Source organism: Triturus cristatus, chromosome 5_1, assembly GCF_964204655.1.
Source record: "Triturus cristatus chromosome 5_1, aTriCri1.1, whole genome shotgun sequence".
Classification (NCBI taxonomy): Eukaryota; Metazoa; Chordata; class Amphibia; order Caudata; family Salamandridae; genus Triturus; species Triturus cristatus.
Genome location: NC_140587.1, coordinates 179,038,428 through 179,059,358, shown reverse-complemented (window position 1 = coordinate 179,059,358; position 20,931 = coordinate 179,038,428). Strand labels below are relative to the sequence as shown.

The 20,931-nt window shown below is 48.8% G+C and overlaps 1 protein-coding gene across 1 annotated transcript in view; it reads left to right on the top strand.

Moving 5' to 3' along the window:
• The window catches only part of LOC146830595 (ATP-dependent RNA helicase DHX58-like), a 143,192-nt gene extending 134,335 nt beyond the window's left edge, over positions 1-8,857 (top strand). The window contains exon 13 of the mRNA XM_085604788.1: positions 4,352-8,857. Coding sequence (XP_085460914.1) covers positions 4,352-4,537 — 186 coding nt within the window. The 3' untranslated portion in view covers positions 4,538-8,857. The remainder of the gene's footprint in view (positions 1-4,351) is intronic.
• The last annotated feature ends 12,074 nt before the right edge of the window (positions 8,858-20,931 follow it).

Genomic DNA, 20,931 nt, shown 5'->3' with positions numbered 1-20,931 from the left:
GGGTCGCGCAACAGCGCAGCGTGGTGAAAGAATTGGTGGGTGCGGATGGGGGGGGGGGTCTTTCCGCGGCTTCTACGAGGCGCTGTATGCTGAGGAGCCCTCCTCGCCACGGGATGCCGACGGCTATTTGGAGTCGGTGACCCTCCCGGTACTGGATCCGGCTCAGGCTGACCACCTGGAGCGGGACATCCATGTTGAGGAAGTGATTTCAGCTATCGCGCGGCTGAAACATGGCAAGGCCCCGGGCCCGGACGGGTATACGTCGCTATTTTACAAGACTTTTTGCACGGCCGTGGCCCCTGTCCTTACTCGGCTATTTAACTCTTTCTCCGAACCGGGAGCCATCCCTCCGGATCTCCTGAGGGCGACGGTCGCGGTAATCCCGAAACCTGGGAAGGACCGGGCCCTCTGCGGCTCGTACCGACCCATTTCGCTTTTGAATGTCGACCTCAAGTTGTACACGGGGATTCTCGCGTCCAGGCTGAGTCCACACCTCCCCGACTTGGTGGAGGCGGACCAGGCTGGTTTTGTGCCCGGCAGGCAGACGGTTGACAACACCAAGAGGGTGACGCATGTTCTGGAGAAGGCCTCAAGGATCTCAGGGGAGCGGATGTTGCTGTCCGTTGATGCGGAGAAGGCCTTCGACAGAGTTCACTGGCCGTATCTTGAGCTGGTCCTCAAGAAACTGGGAATCGGCGATAAGTTCCGCACCATGGTATTTAACTGCTATAAGCATCCTTCAGCGTCGGTGCGGGTCAACGGGTGTAGCTCCGGTGGCTTTGCCATCGAGCGCGGCACGCGGCAGGGCTGCCCTCTTTCGCCGCTCTTGTTTGCCCTCTATATGGAGCCGTTTGCTCAGAGGATCCGTAATAATCCGGATGCTGTCGGGGTCCGGATGGGCCAGTACGTCCACACCGTCAGTCTCTACGCGGATGATGTCCTGCTGACTTTGGACGACCCTAGGAGGTCGCTGCCTGCTTGCCTCCGAGAGCTGGACGCCTTTGCGGGGGTGGCCGGCTTCAAAATGAATATGAGCAAGTCGATGGCATTAGACGTGTCCCTGGCTGCGGAAACCAGGAGGGATCTTCAGCGGCTCTTCCCCATGCAGTGGTCCTCGTCCACGGTGCCGTATCTGGGGATTCTGCTGGCGCCTACATTACAGGAGATGGTTATGGCCAATTATGCCTCCCTCAGCAGGAAGATCAAGGACGAGCTCGGCCGCTGGAACAAAGGCCTGCTGTCCTGGCTGGGGCGAATCGCGGCGGTCAAGATGACGGTGTTGCCCCAGATACTATATCTTTTCCGGGCCCTTCCGCTCCAGCCCCCGGTGGGCTGGATACGACAAATGCAGGCCGACATCTCCCGCTTTGTCTGGCAGGGCCGCAGGCCACGCATGAAGAGGGTCCTCTCCACGCTTGCTCCGGAAGCGGGGGGTCTCGGCATTCCGGACCTCCGTAAGTACTTTCAGGCGGCACAGCTCCGCTATCTGGTGGAGTGGAGCAGGTGGGAGTCCGACAAACATTGGCTCTTCCAAGACCACGCAGTGGCGGGCCGCACCTTACAAGAGGTTCCATTCCTGCGCCGCGCGCATCGCCCCCCTAACCTTTACGCTTCCTTTGTTACGCGGGTCCCCCTGCGTGTGTGGGACGCGGTCTGTGAGGCCCGGGGCCTTACCACCTTCCCTTCGCCGCTCACGCCCATTGCGGGCAACCCGGACTTCTCCCCGGGGATGGAGCCGGGGGTTTTCTCCCACTGGGTGCAGGCGGGCTGCAGGGCACTCTTCCAGATCTATGGCCCGGAAGGAGTGGTTCCTTTTCAGCAACTCCGCCAGGAGTTCGGCCTGACGGAGCTGGACAGATTGCGCTACATGCAAGTTCGGCATTGGGCCCTCCAGCCCCAGGTGCGTGCCACCGCCGCCCGTCCAATTACACCGTATGAGAGGTGGTTGGCTACTCGGACCTCCGACGCTAAACTGATCACCGATCTGTACAAATACCTACAACCCCCGCCGTTTCACTATTACAACCCGGGGAGGGAGCGTTGGCACAGGGAATTGGGTAGGACGCTCAGCCACAAGGAATGGGACCAAATTTCGTATCGGGCGCGGCACTCTGCATATCACACGGGCCTTACGGAGACCTTTACTAAGGTGTCCACATACTGGTACTACACCCCGGAGAGACTGTATGAAATGCACAAACACACTGACAGGGGGTGCTGGCGGAGCTGCGGGCAGGAAGGTACCCTTACACACATTCTTTGGGATTGCCCAGTGCTGACCGCCTACTGGAAGGAAGTCTTGGACGAGGTGGATATGCACTTTGGGATAGAGCTGCCGCGACTCCCGGCGTATGTCCTGTTGGGCCTCCCCAATGACCTAATGTACCCACTGAAGTCCCGTAGGGGTAGGCAGATCGCAATCGCGCTGGGGTCTGCGGTTCAGAACATTCTAATCCACTGGCGCACAACCACCGTCCCCTCCATCACCGGTTGGTTGCATAGGCTCTGGCATGTGCTGGGGATGGAGAAGCTGTCGCTTACGGTTGCGGGGGAGATAGACCAATTTGAAGAGCTATGGCAACCCTTTCTAGCGCTGCTGTCCACTGAATTCCGGGAGCTCACCTGCCCGAGGTATCTTAGGCTTCTCAGGCTGACGCCGCCGGTGACCCCGGCGGACTAGCTTACATGTGAGACGGGGACCCCCGGGGAGGGGGGGGGGTGCGGGGCTTCCTGGTTAGGATTACTCTGATGCGGGACCATAGGACGGGGGGGGGGGGGGGGGGGGGGGGAGTGTTGTTGTTTCGTTACTGGGAGGATGGGGGATGGGAGGGGGGGGATTGTGTTATGCTGAGGTGTTGATGGGGGGGGTTTTTATTGCTTAGATTTGGGGTGTCGGATACGCGTGCGGGGATTCCACAGCTTGTACTTCTAGCTTTCATTTACTGTGTTTTTCCCCCTGATCCACCGCGCTACCTATTGCCAACCCTCTGGAGTTGCACCCTTTTTCTTTGACTGTATTCCATGTATCTTGCCCTCCTATCCCCCTCCCCCATGGTTTGTTTTGTCTCAATAAAACGTTTTAAACATAAACACATACCTCTGCAACAGGTACCTCTCCTAATCTCATTTCTACTGGTTTACTCTTCCAAAAGTCAGAGAGGATCGTAAGGGTCACACGGTGAAGGGAAGTTATCACAACCTAAATAAATGCATCTCCTATGTATGCCAGGTTGCCCGTTCAAGGTGCCAGTTGGTACTACTCTGTGATGGTTCATCTTATGATATGGTCACCTACCAGTAGTACAGAGGGCAGTCACTCCTTTACATGATTACTGTCCAAGAGTGAGGAAGCGGTTTCTTAGGCAGCTTTATTACATGTCCACTTTGATACATCATTCAGTCTTCCCACTCTGTTTGCTCGACTGCCCTCCCACCACCGAGCAGTGTCTTCTCTAGGGTGCTTTAACCACACTTCAGCCTCCTACATTCCTCTCTCACCCTCCCCACTTCTTATGCTACCTTCTGCATTTCTCTCCTCTCCACCCATTACAGTAGACTTACTGCTGCACTACCCTCCCTTTCCTCCCCTCTTTCCTATTTCAGTATACCTTTTTTTAAGTGTTCCACTTTGCCAAACATGAAGCAATTCTTTTCCATCCACACCACTTCGGAGCATTGCTTCATGTCCCTACTGTACACCTGGCACCTGTGCTTCATTTGTAAGTGCCTGTGCCCAGCGTTTTTCTCTGGAGCCGGTGCTGTTGTATGTATGTGTGCCGAATACCAAGGATATGTACTCTTGATTTCACCTCATGCCTCTTTTATCCACTACCAGACACTCCCTGCCCCTTTATTGCACTCTTGCAGGTTCCTGCTTTCTCCTTTTGGCACGTCTTTTCTGTCTTTCTCTTCCTCCTCCTTTTTCTCTTGTGTGTTTTTCTCTTTCTTGCCCTGGGTCAAAGTCTGATGAGGAAGAAAAACTGCCAGTCCCCACAAATAAGTGTTGGTGGACCCCACCTGCATCCACCGCCTCAAATGATGCACCGCCTTGCACCACAGTGCTCATCTCACTGAATCTCTGCCGCGCCCCACACTGCGCTGCCTCTTAGTCACTGCCTTCTGCTACACTCCTGCATCTCTCTGTGTCTGCACTCCCGTAATCTTCCAGTCTCTGAGCCCCTATAATTTGGGGACATGAGATGTTCTCTCCCTGAGTCTCGATTGTAAACTATCTTTGTGATAAAACGTGTGCCACCCTAAACCACAAACAGCATCATTTGGTGCTCTGACCCACTTTATGAACCAAAATGATTACCTACTGTTATTTTGCTAACATACTGTTCGTACACAGGAGTGGGGCATGGAAATACTCTACAGGGCAGTCAATCTTCCTGCCATTGCCATCAAAAACTTTGTTGTGGAGACATCGGATGGTCAAAGGAAGACATACAAGAAATGGAAGGACGTGCCCTTTGCCGTTGAAGAGATGAACTATGAAGAGGTGTGTGCGCTGCACTATTCCGACTTCTCAGAATAAGACTAATGGTGACTTCATCCACTCTACTTGGACAGTCTTCAGAGGCATTACATGCATTCTGTGTTCATCACACTCCAAAATCTTGAAATTGAAGGGCCTGGATACCTTCACCGATGACAAGTAGCACTTTACAAATCTACTGATTGATTGATGTGACTTAAGATCTTCTAGGGCAGTCCATAGGGACTCAAAAACTGTTACTGTCTGCACTGGGATTCTGTTTTTTGTGCACGTTAAACTGCATTTAGGAGTTAGTAGAAAATTAGACTCCTTTTATGGACATTGCTGCTAATTCTTTCTTACATGTGTATGTAAGTGGCATTTATATAGCATGTACTTTCAATAAGTCTGTGAGGTTTTGCTGCACAGTACCCTCAAAGGGCCACAAAAACACCATAGATCTGTTGCAACAAAGAGAAGGGTTCATAAAATTTTAAAACGGATAGAATTTCCTCATTTTAAAAATTTGAAGAGCAAACCCGGAGCATCTTCTCCTTTTAAGCAGTATTTGAGATATATCATTCTTGTAAAGTAAATAGAGCTATAACCAAAATTAGCAAGTGTTCCATTTTATTTGAAAGAAATTGATATCAAATTGATAGTCATTCTTCAAACTACTTCCCAAAGTACATAACCTCAACTGTTCACTAAAAATGTTATCGCTGTCTGTAGCATTATGCCTGCGTATGTGGTGTGTGTCACCTCGTAAGCAGCTGAAGTGCTGTTCTGATCTTAAGGCTGTCTCCAGAAGATGGCCTACGCTGGACAGACATGTCATCCTACATACGCCACAGACGTGCTTCACCGGTATAGTTACCTTAATGGACCCACGGCAGATCATACTGTGATTTCACAACCTGATTTCATCCCAAATCAATGAATCAGCAGCTTGTGTTTTTGAGTGACCTTCCCTTCATGGGATACCTGTGGTTATTCATCTAGTCATTTGTATCTCGACCTGTAGCTGATGATGCATGCTCAGCTGAACTTAATTGCCATTTAAACAATTGAAGGGTAATGGAGGATCCTCTTTCAACAATCGAGACCATAGATTGAATTAAATTGTGCCACTCCTCATGCACAACTTGAGGACAACATGTGCTGTTGCAAATTGCTGCGGGTAACTAAATGCTCATTCCCTTGCTAGAGATTTTTTATTATTCTGTATTATGTTCTATGGAACTTCTGTAGTACAAATTACGCACAATGATTTTTGGTGCTATTGAAGAACATTCGTTGGAACAGATGGATCTTAATTACTTCTTAAAATTTCCATTGATTGCTCTGGTTTCTGAGAGGTTTGACAAGTGTTCAAAAACTTGACGACCTAGAGCTTAAACAGTCAGGAGACCAGAAGGATTAATTTGAAAGAGGGGATCACAAATCTGAGATGGCTATCTGGGTCTAGTGGTCCAGGGAACTCAAGCATCCATTCCAGGGATCTGTGCCTGACCTCATTGTCCCAGGTTTGAATACTGGGAGGTCTACTTCACCTTCCATCCTCCCAAGCTCAATAAACTGAGTACTATTGACCTGGATAACAAAACATATCTGCCATGTAGCGCAAGAAACCCTTAGGTGAACCATCACTTTACACATACATAACTCATGGTTTGGGAGGTGACGTTCAAGCTTCTATGATTAAAAATTGAGTCCACAGCAACCAAAGGTATACAGAGCAGTGCCTAGTCTCTATTTCTATCTGCGTACTAGAAGCCAATGAATATATGATGTAATGTGTAGTGGTACCAGGATGACCTTCTCGAGGTCATATACACGGTAGGCATTGCATTTTGAATATGATGCGGAGAGAACAGTGGATCAAGATGGTAGACTGTAACACGTTCAGCTGCCATAATCCAGGGGAGATTAAAGTGTTGTGTTAACTATGCGTGCAAGTGCTAGAGGGAAGCCTATGGAGTTTGCACCTCCTACATCTAAGTTGGAAGAAGCAGCTCTGGACACTAATCCAAGCTGTGCATCCAGAGTCAGTCCTGCCTTGACCAGTGGCCCAAGTTTCCTCATATTCAGTGTCGATGCATGGGACAGGAGTCAATGCTGGTGACCAGCATCTTCGCACCTGAGAGAACAATGCTCGGTTTGTGAGAAGGATCAAGGACTTTGCAGCACTTATTGAGCCAACATCTTCTAACATATAGAAGTGCTGCAGGCAGCAGCCGTGTCTTATCATGTCCTAGAACTGGAGCTTGCCCTAATTAGGTCTCAGTCAACACGGTATAATGTTAGGTGGTGATGGAGTCAAGTCATTGACCAATACCTGTTGGCTTCGCTTCCGGGAATGGGGCCTGTCCTTGTAGTTACGAGCGACTGCCCCAGCTAAGGGATGGAACATAAAGCATGGCCCCTCAGGCATGCAGTCACATGTGAGAGCCCTTTGGGAAGCTTCAGGTTGGTGACAACTCCTCAAAGGGGTTTGAAGGCCGTGGCAGGTGGAGGGAAATATAACAAAGGTATGAATATTGAAATATCTGAAAGTATAAACATGGCTTCGACTGTTTGGAGCAACCTCTTCTTCTGTAGTTCTAAATACTTCTAATGCCTTTCAGAGGGTAAAGGGAGATGGGGTGGGGGGAGGGGCTGGAATGCACTAGAAGCACAAATGATGTGAAATGCCTAGAAAAGGTATGAATTGTGCAGCTGTACAGGATGTGCAACTGATGCATAAGTAGGGTGCTGAGCAGGCCACATGAGTGATAGTTATTTGTCTCGATGTAGTGTTTTTGGAAGTAGCTTCAGGGGATTGTGGATGTTTAATATGTCAGGCTACATTAATGGAATCAGTAGAGAATCCTAACATCTGGATGGAAGCACCAGGATAAGGAGGTCTTTCTGGTCATCCGGCCCTCACCTGAAAATGACAAACATGTTGATATGGCATTTGTCCAAATTGCACAGTTGTATCTGGGAAAAGCTTATTTAAATAACATGTACCTCTTTTTAATGTACTACTGTATTCAACGTATTGAACTTAAAAATACATTTTAAGAAATTGCACATTTGCATTTTTATTGTTTACATATTGTTTACTGGGGCACAAAAATCCGAAGTATATTTTGATTTGATTTGATATGCATTTGTATAGCCTAGGATCCGTTTTATGCATTATACGGGACAGGTCACTGCATGCACTTGTTTTCAATTTAGGTACAATGGCCCGATTCACAGAACTAGTTTAAGACAAAATCCTAAACTTCCTACCATTTTGGTATTTACAGAAGGCACTTACTCATTTTGGTATTCACAGAAGGCACTTACACATTTCGGTAAGGAGTCCTAACTTTACTGCTACTAAACTGAGAAAAATCCTAATTTTAAGACTTTCGGTATTCACAGAAGGCATTTAGGAGTCCTAAAGTTAGGACTCCTAACTTCTGTGAATACTGAAATGAGTAAGTGCCTTCTGTGAATACCAAAATGAGTAAGTGCCTTCTGTGAATACCAAAATGATAGTAAGTTTAGGATTTTGTATATATGCTTTTATTTTGTATCAGTAGTTGAAATACCAATAATTGTTTGAGTAAAATTAAAACACCTTAAAGTTATCAAAAGAAATATGTTGTGATTTAAATGAACTCAATCCTGCTTTGAAATGTCAGTGTTTGCTCATCGTCACTGTATGCGTGACTTTTGTTATATATATATTGTGGATGCATTATAGAATGAAACCTTAATCACAGAACTCTGTCTTTCTATTTCTCTCTCTATTTATATATAATTACATCCATAAATGTATATTTTTGTAAGTAAGCGTTCATGCTTTAAGGTACTATAAAGCTCCAAGGTCTTATGGTGACATGAGAATAGGGTGCTATGTCTGCAGAATCCCAAGGTGGCATTTTTGAAACATGAAATATTTAAAGCATTTTGTTTTTGTCTTCCAGTTAGTTTGTATATATAATATAAACAAATTAGTATAATTCTTCTGCTTTATGAGTTTTGAAACCCTGCCGTTTAAAAAAATATTTAAAGCAGTTTTTTGTTTTTGTCTTCCAGTTAGTTTGTATATATAATATAAACAAATTAGCATAATTCTTCTGCTTTATGAGTTTTGAAACCCTGCTGTTTAAAAAAAAGTAAAATAATGATGCTTAAACATTATAAACATTATATATATTTTTCCAGTATACTCTATATATTGTAATGGTGCTTCCTAATTTAAATAGTTCATTTAAATTCATCAGTTTAATTGAATTGGCATAATTCAATAAGTCAGAACGTGAAACGAAAAACAAGAATGAATTGTCAGAAAAATATTTTTATATTTCCTGGAGAATGTACAAATAAACAGGTGCACCTTAATGTGACTTTTTCTTCCGTGCGCATTGACTCACAGCTTTTATTTGCAGGTGTGCGCTGTCTTGTTGGGTTCACTTTCCCTTTTTAAAGTGTTGCTTTCTTCCTTCCCATTGGGTACCCTGTTATTCGTCATGATGTTACGATGTCGGATGGGCGGTAGGTAGCACATGAATACATGCTGACACCTTGTAGGTTAACAGGAGGATATATTCTGCTTCTCACAGGCACATACAGAAGTGACTTCAAGTGGATCCCACCTCTGGAGCAGATGTTTTCAGAAGCTTAGCCCAGGTTTAACTGCCTGGTGACAAGCGCCATGAAACTTGCATCCTTCCCAGCTCCATGGCAATCCCCACATGGGGTATTTATTCAACTTTTTGTTAATATCGCTGTGCCCATTTCCTGTACTACCCTTTCCTTTCTTGGGTGCTCCATCTGCACATGCGCAGTGCCGATGGAACAGCAAGTGGCACCTATGTAGCGGACAGAGAGATTAGTAAACACTTCTTGGAAAATTGTGAAGGTTTGGGCTTAAACCAAATTAGAGTCCGCATCTGTTTCATGTTCTGCCTGCTAACTAGGACCGATTCTAGAGGGTGGGCCAGGCCCTCCCAAGATAGCCCCGCTCCCCACCCAATGCCCATTTATAAGCAGGAAGCATGTTTTTTTTTCCTTGATGAAACAATCATACATGTCTGCAGCCGAGCTATCAAAGCCTATGTGTGTAAATTTCATGTAAAACGCCAATGCCTTGGGCTATTTTAAGTGCCTGGGGGTAGGGGTGAGGGCACAGGGGATGGTTGCCATTACTGTGAATGCGTAAATGGAAGGGATACTTGTAACCCCCCCCACCCCCCGCACTATATCGACACTGCAAGCTCCACTCACACAGTAGTTATGAGATTAAAACAGTTTTATGTCAGAAACAGTGTGAAGGATATTGCCATGACAAGAAATATACATAAATACATCTTAGTAGCATTTTTGTTTTCTTTCTGCTGTAATGCTGTGTATTACTTATGGCTGAGAACGCTGGAATTATGCGGTGGGAGAAAAACAAATTATGCAGCAGGGTTGACTAAATTTTGTGGCAAGAAAAAGCAAATAACTGTGCAATTGGGTACCTTTGGTCATATGATTCCTTCATTATTCTTAATTTTACACGTTAACACTGTCTTGGCAAAGGTTACACCCGGCTAATACCAGTTTAACACTAAAAGGTAGCAATAGGCAACTGAAAGGTGACCGGTCCACCTTTGCAAAGGGGCTCCACTGCATAGCCATACATGCCACTGCCTTTTTAGTAACATTTGATCCGTGTGGGCCAGAAACATGTGTTCGAGGCATATGAGCTGCAGATTATACACTGTGCATAGATCGCCATCTGGTGTTGGGCCCGGATGCTTGCAGTTTGTTTTTCTTCTTGGACAGTCTTTGGAAGTCACGAGTTCGGGGACTCCTCCTTCGGTCCGTACTGCGCATGGGCTTCGGCTCCATCCTCAGATTGTTTTTTTCCGCCATCGGGCTTGGATGTAATACTTCTTGCTCCGGCTTCGAACCTTTCCAGTTCGACCTTCGACGAAAAATCCTCGTCCATCGAGATTCTTAGACGAAATCGACTTCTTCATCTCTCTCTTCGGCACTTCTTCGATTCCAGGCATCGGCAGCGGCCTTCGGGCCTATCTCGACTCCGGTCTCGGCTGATGGAAAGGACTCCCTTCAAGAAGTGCCCAAAATGTGGGTCTAAATTTCCCCACACCGACCTCCATCAGGTGTGCAACCTCTGCCTCTCTCCCGAACACGAGGCCGGAGACTGCCCCGCCTGCAAGTCTTTTCGTTCGAAAAAGACTATTCGGGATCGACGAGCTCGACGCACCATGGCGCACTCATCGACCTCGGCTCCACCTGACATCTTCGGAGAAGACACCGGAGCTTCGGGACAGCAGCACACCGAGCTGGAGGACGACGTCGTCAGCGCTTCCGAGGCCGACGACTCCGACGTGGAGGAGATCACACCGGCGCAGAGGGTCGTGAGTACTCTACCCCCTCCCACTCCCGCGTCCATACCGAAAGAGACTCCGGTTACCCCTTCGCCTCCGGGCCTAGGGAAAACCAAGCATACTGCTTCCATCACCCCACCTTCGGGCCCGGTGAAAAAGCATCACAAGTCTCCTGGCGGCTCGGGCCCGAGCCAGCCTCCTAGCGGCGCCGAAGAAAACAAGCTCCGTTCCGAAGCCATCGGTGTCGAAACCTGGCCTCTCGGTGCCGACCAAACACAAATCCCTCGGCACCGACGCTTCCGTGTCGAAGCCTGCCTCGGCGCCGACCAAAAAATCGGACACCCCGAGAAAGCACGGTGCGGATAAACCGACGAAGCCTTCGGTTCCGAAAACATCGGCACCGATGGAGGAATCGGTGCCGGAGGAGCTTTTCACACCGGATCCTCTTCAAAAGACTTTAACTAAGGATCCCAGGACTGGACATTTAATTTTGTCTTCCAAGAAAAGACTTTTGGACAAGCCAACTCCTCCTCCACCACCAAAACGGAAGGACTCTGCCACATCCCCGTTCAGAGTACCCTCCCCACCACCTCCACCTCCTCCCCCTCCTCCACCCCCTCCATCTCCACCCCCACCTTCTCCACCCTTGCCTCATCGGTCTCCAACCCCGTCTCCAGACCCTGATGACCACGGAGATCCATTCTATGATCCCACAGATGCCCCGCAGGACCCCACTCCTCCGGGAACACCTGACCCATGGTAGGATTATCACAATCCCGATGTCCCAGATGTGCCTCAGGATGATCTCTATCCATTCAGGCCGTCTCCACCAGAGGACTCCCTGGGGTTCCACCACCTCTTACAACGGGCGGCACATTATCATGGGGTGGAGTTACACAGTGATCCAGTTGAGGAAGACTTCCTACTTGACACATTTGACATAGCAGATAAATCCACCGCTATATTACCAATGCTAAAAGGGGTGACCAAGCATGCTACAGAGGTTTTCAAAGACCCCGTTAGAGCTAGGGTCTTAAACCCCAGAATAGAAAAGAAATACAAGGCAGCCCCCACGGATCCTGCCTATATTAAAGGACCTGCGCCCCTAGACTCATTAGTGGTTTCCACAGCTAGGAAGCGCTCCAACTCTCAGTCATCTGGTGAGGCTCCACCACCTGATAAGGAGTCCAAGCTCTTAGATGCATCAGGCAAACGCACTGCCTCGCAAGCTGCCAATATGTGGCGCATCGCCAACACGCAGGCGCTACTGGCGAGGTACGATAGAGCGCACTATGATGAGCTGGAGGCTCTCATGCAGCATCTCCCAGAGAAATATAAGAATAAGGCTCATGAACTCATACAAGAGGGAAAAATTATTACCAACACCTCTATTAAATGTGCACTTGACGCAGCAGACACGGCGTCCAGGGCTATAAACACCAGTGTTCTGCTTCGCCGTCACGCCTGGCTCAGGATCTCAGGCTTTAAACCAGAGGTCCAAGCATCTATATTAAACCACCCTTTTGACCAACAATAATTATTTGGCCCAAAAGTAGACAAAGCCCTGGAAAAAATGAAGAAGGATACAGATACGGCGAAGTCTATGGGAGCCCTGCAATCACAAACCCCTAAACGCTCCTTTCGCCGTTCCTCCTTTCGAGGCTCTGGCAGAGGTTACTCTTCCGATAACGCCTCCACGTCCTACAAGTCCCCTCCTCACAATACCTTCTCAAAGGGCTACCAAAGAGGTGGATATCGAGGAAACAATAATAAAGGCAGGGGCAAAACCAACACCGCCCGTTCTGCCACACCGCCCACACAATGACTTTCCCCCGCTCCCCCCAGACCATTCCACTCCGGTCGGGGGCAGACTACAACACTTCCTTCAAACCTGGGAGGCCATAACATCAGACAAATGGGTGACCCAAATTATTCGGTCAGGGTACTGTCTCGAGCTAACTTCTACCCCCCCCAAATATCCCACCCAGACACCGTGCGATGTCACAAGAACATACCACACTTCTCAAACAAGAGGTACTCTCCGTCCTGCAAAAACACGCAATAGAGCAGGTACCCGTCGATCAGCAAAATCTAGGGGTCTACTCTCTGTACTTTCTCATACCGAAGAAAGACGAGACCCTACGGCCCATTCTAGACCTCCGGCCTCTAAATGCATACATCCATTCAGACCATTTTCATATGGTAACTCTTCAGCAAGTTCTCCCACTCCTCCGTCAGGGCGACTTTCTCACTACACTGGACCTGAAAGACGCATACTTTCATATTCCAATACACCCTGCTCACAGAAAGTACCTCCGATTTGTGGTGGACGGCCAACATTATCAGTTCAAGGTTCTCCCCTTCGGGGTCACAACCGCACCACGGGTGTTTACCAAATGCCTGGCAGTAATGTCAGAAGACAAAACATTCACGTCTTCCCCTACCTGGACAACTGGCTCATAAAAGCCGCGTCCTACCACCAGTGTGTGCAGAATACAAACACTACCATACAACTACTCCACCAGCTAGGCTTTACCGTGAATCACCCAAAGTCCCACTTAATACCGTCTCACACAAAGCAATACCTCGGTGCCACTATAGACACCTCAAAAGCTATAGCCTATCCCAACTCAGCCAGAATCGCAGGCATGCAAGCCCTGCGCCAAAAATTCCTTCTTCAGCACTCTCTCCCAGCAAGAGTGTTCATGAAACTAATAGGGATGATGGCGTCTTGCATTTTCATAGTGCCCCATGCAAGACTTCACATGCGTCCACTCCAAGAGTGCCTAGCACGCCAGTGGAACCAGGCCCAGGGACAGCTGACAGATCTGGTGTTGGTGGACGGCCGCACCCATCGATCTCTGCAGTGGTGGAACACCACAAACCTTTCCAAAGGGCGACCGTTCCTGGACCCGGTTCCTCAGGTGATTCTAACAACGGACGCATCGCTCTCCGGCTGGGGAGCGCATCTGTCACACCTCACAGTCCAAGGTCTATGGACGCCACAACAGAGGTTACTCCACATCAACCATCTGGAGTTAATGGCAATCTTTCTAGCCCTGAAATCGTTTCAGAAACAAATTTCAGCCAAGGCAGTCCTCATTCGCACAGACAATATGACTGCAATGTATTATATTCAAAAACAGGGGGGGGACACACTCTCCCCAGCTCTCCCGCTTAGCACAGAGCATATGGAGATGGGCAATTCCACAAAAAATCTTTCTCCTGGCACAACACGTCCCAGGCATACAAAACACCATCGCAGATCTGCTCAGCAGACAAACGCAGCAAATGCACGAATGGGAACTGCATCCACAAGTTCTTCACCCATTCTTTCACAAGTGGGGGCATCCTCAAATAGACCTCTTCGCCACCCACAAAAACAAAAAATGCCCAAGCTTCGCCGCCAGATACCCACACCCATTGTCCAAAGGCAATGCGATATGGATGAACTGGTCAGGCAGATTTGCATACGCCTTTCCTCCTCTCCCGCTAATTCCGTTAGTGGTAAGGAAGCTACAGCAGTCCTCCCTCACACTCATTCTGGTAGCCCCAACATGGGCCAGGCAGCCGTGGTACACCACACTACTACAGCTATCGGTGGTACCACATCAAAAACTGCACCTGTCCCCATGCCTCCTAACCCAGAACCATGGAGAAATCAGGCACCCGGACCCAGCTCAGCTCAACCTTGCGATCTGGCTCCTGAAATCTTAGAATTTGGATACCTTAATCTTCCCCCTGATTGCATGAACATTATCAAGGAAGCCAGACGTCCTACCACTCGAGCATGCTATGCCGCAAAGTTGAAGAGATTTGTTGTTTACTGCCGTAACAATACAATCAACCCTTTAGATGTCTCCATGCAGCACATCATATGCTATCTGCTCCATCTTCAAAGGTGTAACCTGGCGTACTCATCCATCCGTCTACTTCTAGCAGCAATTGCTGCTTACCTACAAAACAGACAGCATTTATCACTGTTCAGAGTGCCTGCTATTAAAGCCTTTATGGAAGGCCTTAAAAGAGTAATTTCACCCAGGGCACCACCTTCACCTGTATGGAATCTAAACGTAGTTCTTACAAGGCTAATGGGTCCGCCTTTCGAACCAATGCATATATGTGAGCTACAGTTCCTTACTTGGAAAACAGCTTTCCTCGTAGCTATCACTTCCCTTAGAAGGGTTAGTGAAATACAAGCGTTCACTATACAAGAACCCTTTCTACAGATACATCACAGCAAGGTGATACTTCGCACAAATCCCAAATTTCTGCCTAGGGTCATTTCCCCCTTCCATCTCAATCAATCGGTGGAATTACCGTTTTTTTTTTCGCAACCTCAATCTGTTGCGGAAAGGGCTCTACATACACTTGACGTTAAAAGGGCCTTACTGTACTACATACAAAGAACGCAACCTTTCAGAAAGACTAAACAGTTGTTCGTCTCCTTCTCTCCACCGCATAAAGGCAACCCCATTTCAAAATCAGGGATAGCTAGGTGGATTGTAAAGTGTATACAAATTTGCTATCACAAAGCAAAACGAACATTATCTGTTCCACCTAAAGCCCACTCTACAAGAAAGATAGGGGCTTCTATGGCTTTTCTAGGGAACATTCCCTTAGATGACATCTGCAAGGCAGCCACATGGTCAACACCGCACACCTTCACAAAACATTACTGTGTAGATGTGCACTCCAAACAACAAGCTAGTGTGGGCCAGGCTGTACTTAAGACACTGGGCCCGATTCACAGAACTAACTTAAGACAAAATCCTAAACTTACTACCATTTTCGTATTCACAGAAGGCACTTACTCATTTTGGTATTCACAGAAGACACTTACTCACTTCGGTATTCACAGAAGTTAGGAGTCCTAACTTTAGGACTCCTAAATGCCCTCTGTGAATACCGAAAGTCTTAAAATTAGGATTTTTCTCAGTTTAGGAGTCCTAAAGTTAGGACTCCTAACTTTACTACTACTAAACTGAGAAAAATCCTAATTTTAAGGCTTTGAGGAGTCACAGAAGGCATTTAGGAGTCCTAAAGTTAGGAGTCCTAACTTTAGGACTACTAAATTGAGAAAAATCCTTATTTTAAGACTTTCGGTATTCACAGAAGGCATTTAGGAGTCCTAAAGTTAGGAGTCCTAACTATACTACTACTAAACTGAGAAAAATCCTTATTTTAAGACTTTCGGTATTCACAGAAGGCATTTAGGAGTCCTAACTATACTACTACTAAACAGAGAAAAATCCTAATTTTAAGGCTTTCGGTCTTCACAGAAGGCATTTAGGAGTCCTAAAGTTAGCTTTTTATCTTCTTCTGTTTGTCATCCCCTCCTCCCGTTACCACAGCGCGCCACACAGGGGTACTTCCCCTTCCTGTACCCAGCACCTCATAAGTAACGCGCACTGTCACCTGGAAAGCCTATCCCACCAGTGCGTACTGGGTATTTACGACATAGTCCGACCACTCGGTGGCCACACGGCACCACCTTCCGAGGTGCCCACTGCCTCCACCAGGCACCCCATGAAGATAGTTCACAATCCTCATTGTCTGTCTTGTTGCCTGTCTTGCTCTTCACCTTCTTAACGATAGAGTTCACAGGACGCATAGCGTCCCCTTATCAGCTGTCAGTGATCAGTGTGAGACTATAGCAGCATGCCACACAAGTATAGTATGGGTGTGGCCACAGGCACGACCGTCTGCAAGTGTTGGTTACATCACAGCACGGAAGATTGCATTTTATAGTTGCGGCGATATTCAGCACAAAATGTCACTGCTTTACATGTCTTTGTGCTATGTTCTTTTCTCCCACAGGTTATTTTTCCCTGCTGTGTCCGCCAGTGTGCAGACACCGAATCCACACACCTTAGCGAGTGTGTAGGTAATTAAAATCTTTTTATTTTTTCACCAATCACGTGGCACCCTTCACTTTGCCATTCACTTCACTCACTGGTCCTGACGAAAGCCCCTGACACTCTGAAGTGGGCTGAAACATGTAGACCTACCACACATACAACTATTAGAAACTAACCTCTTTCGTAGTTGCACCACATAGTTTAATTTTAAGATATCCTGAGCCGCCAACAATAAATTTACCTCGGCAAGGACTCTCAGAGATATTTTTAAACCTTCACTACATCACACTTCTGCACCACACCAGCTCCGCTGTAGTCAGGCGTCGCAGCACAACCGGGAGGCACTCGGTTGGGGCCCCTATGATGAAGCATGACACCAACCAGGTTGGTGTCTGAGGTGCCTTTTAACTAACCTAGTGGGTTCCCTATCACTGCCTCACAGTGATTGTACCAACACCTTCGGGTTCGTCCAGCTTTTGATAAAACTATCTTATTTAGATACAACACACATGGGTTTCTTCACTGTTATCACTACGCTCCATCTTTTCCCTGCTGGCGAAAAACAATCTGAGGATGGAGCCGAAGCCCATGCGCAGTACGGACCGAAGGAGGAGTCACCGAACTCGTGACTTCCAAAGACTGTCCAAGAAGAAAAACAAACTGCAAACATCCGGGCCCAACACCAGATGGCGATCTATGCACAGTGTATAGATATGCAGCTCTACATGCCAAGAACAGATGCATACTGGTAAGTAGCATATTCCTTTCTCTCCTTAAAATCTGCAAGTTATGCAGTAGATGATGGATTATGTGACACATGTGTCAAATCCATAATAATGCAAAATACCCTGTAGCCTTAAAATCACATATTTCCAGTGGCCCTGCTTATGGGCACTATATTAAGAAAAACAATTCTGACAATGGCAACGTTTTGAATCTTAAGTGAAAAGACTTGTGAAGTTTCACTAATTCAACACAGATTAGGGTGCCGATTACGATCCTGGAAAAAATTTCCCCGTACGACTCGTATCCGGTCTTTTTACCGTACGAATCGTACAAGTGCCGTAAAAACTGCCAAGTACGATTCGCATGGGAAAAAGTCCATACGAATCGCATTGGGAATTATTCCCCACACGTCCTCGGGTCGGAAAATGTGCCCGACACATCCTCGGACGATTTACTGTACAAATGTGAAAAGGGAAGTCCGACCGCGCAAGTACGATCCATCCCGTGCGTCCGATGTTACAACCGTATGGAAAAAACACCGTCCGCACCAAACTCCCATAGCAACCATGGAGACATGTGCCCGCATACGTGCCCAACACTCCCCCCAGCCCTCGTATGTACGAGTCGAATCCCCACCCGTGTATGTACACCCCTGTATGTACGAGACGTACCCCCACCCGTGAATGTACACCCGTGTATGTACACCCGTGTATGTACACCCGTGTATGTACGAGACGTACCCCCACCCGTGTATGTACGGCCCGTACCCCCACCCGCGTATGTATGGAGCGTACCCCCACCCTAACAGTGTATGTACGACCCATACCCTCACCCGCGTACGTATGGAGCGTACCCCCACCCCGTATGCATGGAGTGTACCCCCCACCCCAACAGTGTAAGTACGACCCGTACCCTCACCCGCGTATGTATGGAGCGTACCCCCACCCCAACCGTATATGTACGACCCGTACCCTCACCCGCGTACGTATGGAGTGTACCCCCACCCCAACCGTGTATGTACGACCCGTACCCCCATCCCAACCGTGTATGTACGACCCGTACCCTCACCCGCGTACGTATGGAGCGTACCCCCACCCCAACAGTGTATGTACCACCCGTACCCCCACCCCAACCGTGTATGTACGACCCGTACCCTCACCTGCGTATGCATGGAGCGTACCCTCACCCCAACCGTGTATGTACGACCCGTACCCCCACCCCAACCGTGTATGTACGACCCGTACCCTCACCCGTGTATGCATGGAGTGTACCCCCACCCGTGTATGTACGACCTGTACCCTCACCCGCGTACGAATGGAGCGTACCCCCACCCCAACAGTGTATGTACGACCCGTACCCCCACCCCAACCGTGTATGTACGACCTGTACCCTCACCCGCGTACGTATGGAGCGTACCCCCACCCGTGTATGTACGGACCGTACCCCCACCTCAACCGTGTATGTACGACCCGTACCCTCACCCGCGTATGTATGGAGCGTACCCCCACCCCAACAGTGTATGTACGGACCGTACCCCCACCCCAACCGTGTATGTACGACCCGTACCCTCACCCGCGTATGCATGGAGCGTACCCCCACCCCAACCGTGTATGTACGACCCGTACCCTCACCCGCGTACGAATGGAGCATACCCCCACCCCAACAGTGTATGTGCGACCCGTAACCCCACCCCAACCATGTATGTACGACCCGTACCCTCACCCGCGTACGTATGGAGCGTACCCCCACCCCAACAGTGTATGTACGACCCGTACCCCCACCCCAACCGTGTATGTACGACCCGTACCCTCACCCGCGTATGTACGGAGCGTACCCCCACCCCAACTGTGTATGTACGACCCGTACCCTCACCCGCGTATGCATGGAGTGTACCCCCACCCCAACAGTGTATGTACGGACCGTACCCCCACCCCAACCGTGTATGTACGACCCGTGCCCTCACCCGCGTACGTATGGAGCGTACCCCCACCCCAACATTCTAAGTACGGAGCGCACCCCAGGCCCCAACATCAGCACCTTCACCAAACATCGCGCATGTACGAGTCGTACCAAGCCAGACACAAGGACAGCACTGTACAACAAAATTTCCGAAGTACACACCGTACACACGCTAAAAACGCACGTACACAACCAGGACAAAGCAAAACAACACAAGAATACACTATTCGAATGGCACAAAGCCACAAAACATGTCCAACAAGCACAAATACAACACATTCACTGACCTGCAACTGCCAAAATCCAAAACAGAGGCCCAAAATACAACCACTCCTTATAACACACCCACCCAAAGTTCAAACACAGCCACACCCACCAATGGACCAATAAAAAGGGCCCACAGACACAGACCATGAGCCTTTGCAACAGACTCACTGCTGCCAGACCCCACAGACAACCTACAGCACCATACTTGAACCTTTACTACACTTGCACACCTTCACACACCCACCTTCACAAACACCCCCTCATCACATTCACACACACACCTGCACAACCACACCCACACACCCACAACCATCCACACCCACACCCCCCACAACCATCCACACCCACACCATGCCCACTAACAAGAATCCAAAGTTCACTAGCCAAGAGTTGGAGGTCCTTGTCGACGAAATCCTCAGAGTCGAGCCACACCTCTTTGGAACATTGGTCAGACAGACCTGCATGTCCGAAAAAACAGCCATGTGGCAGAGAAGTGTCGATGCTATGAATGCTGTTGCGTCCACCAGAAGGACCAGGCATGAATGCCAAGCCAGGTGGTACGATCTGCGGAGGAGGGTCCGAGCCAAAATGACCGACGACCACAACCAGGCCAACGTCACTGGAGGAGGGCCGCCCCGCAGACCCATACAATACCATTCCTGGGAGGAGAGGGTGATGGCCATACTGCCGGTGGTGTCAGTGGACGGATTAGAAGGACTCCGAGACCCGGGTGAGTACACAAACAACTCACCTCACATGGGGGGAACGTCATCCACAACCAAACTCACAATCAGGCACGCAACCACCCCAAGCTATCGCATGACTCAACCACACTCCATGAACACGCACATGCCACTGGTGCCACCATGCCCCATGCACCCAGCTGGACAATGCAAAGTCACAGGCCACAGACAACACCAACACAAGACACGGTAAGCCGGATGGCGGGAGTGTGGGCCCCAAAAATCACATAGTGCTACTCAGAAGCAGACAACAATGCCCTCTGCCCATATGGCCTAGGTCACAGCCAGACAAACAGTGTGTCCCCACACAGGAAAGACTTGCCAGCAAATGGCGGACGCCTTGCATTAAGACATGGGGGTGACGGCACGTTTTTGCACATGACAGCAGCTAATGAACAGCCAACACTGTGAAAGAGTGGCAGCACACACCACCACAGCAGCAGCGCAGACACAGACACTACACCCAATGGGTGCCTGGAGATCAGAAACAAACTCACATCAACAAGCCAAGGGCCATTCAA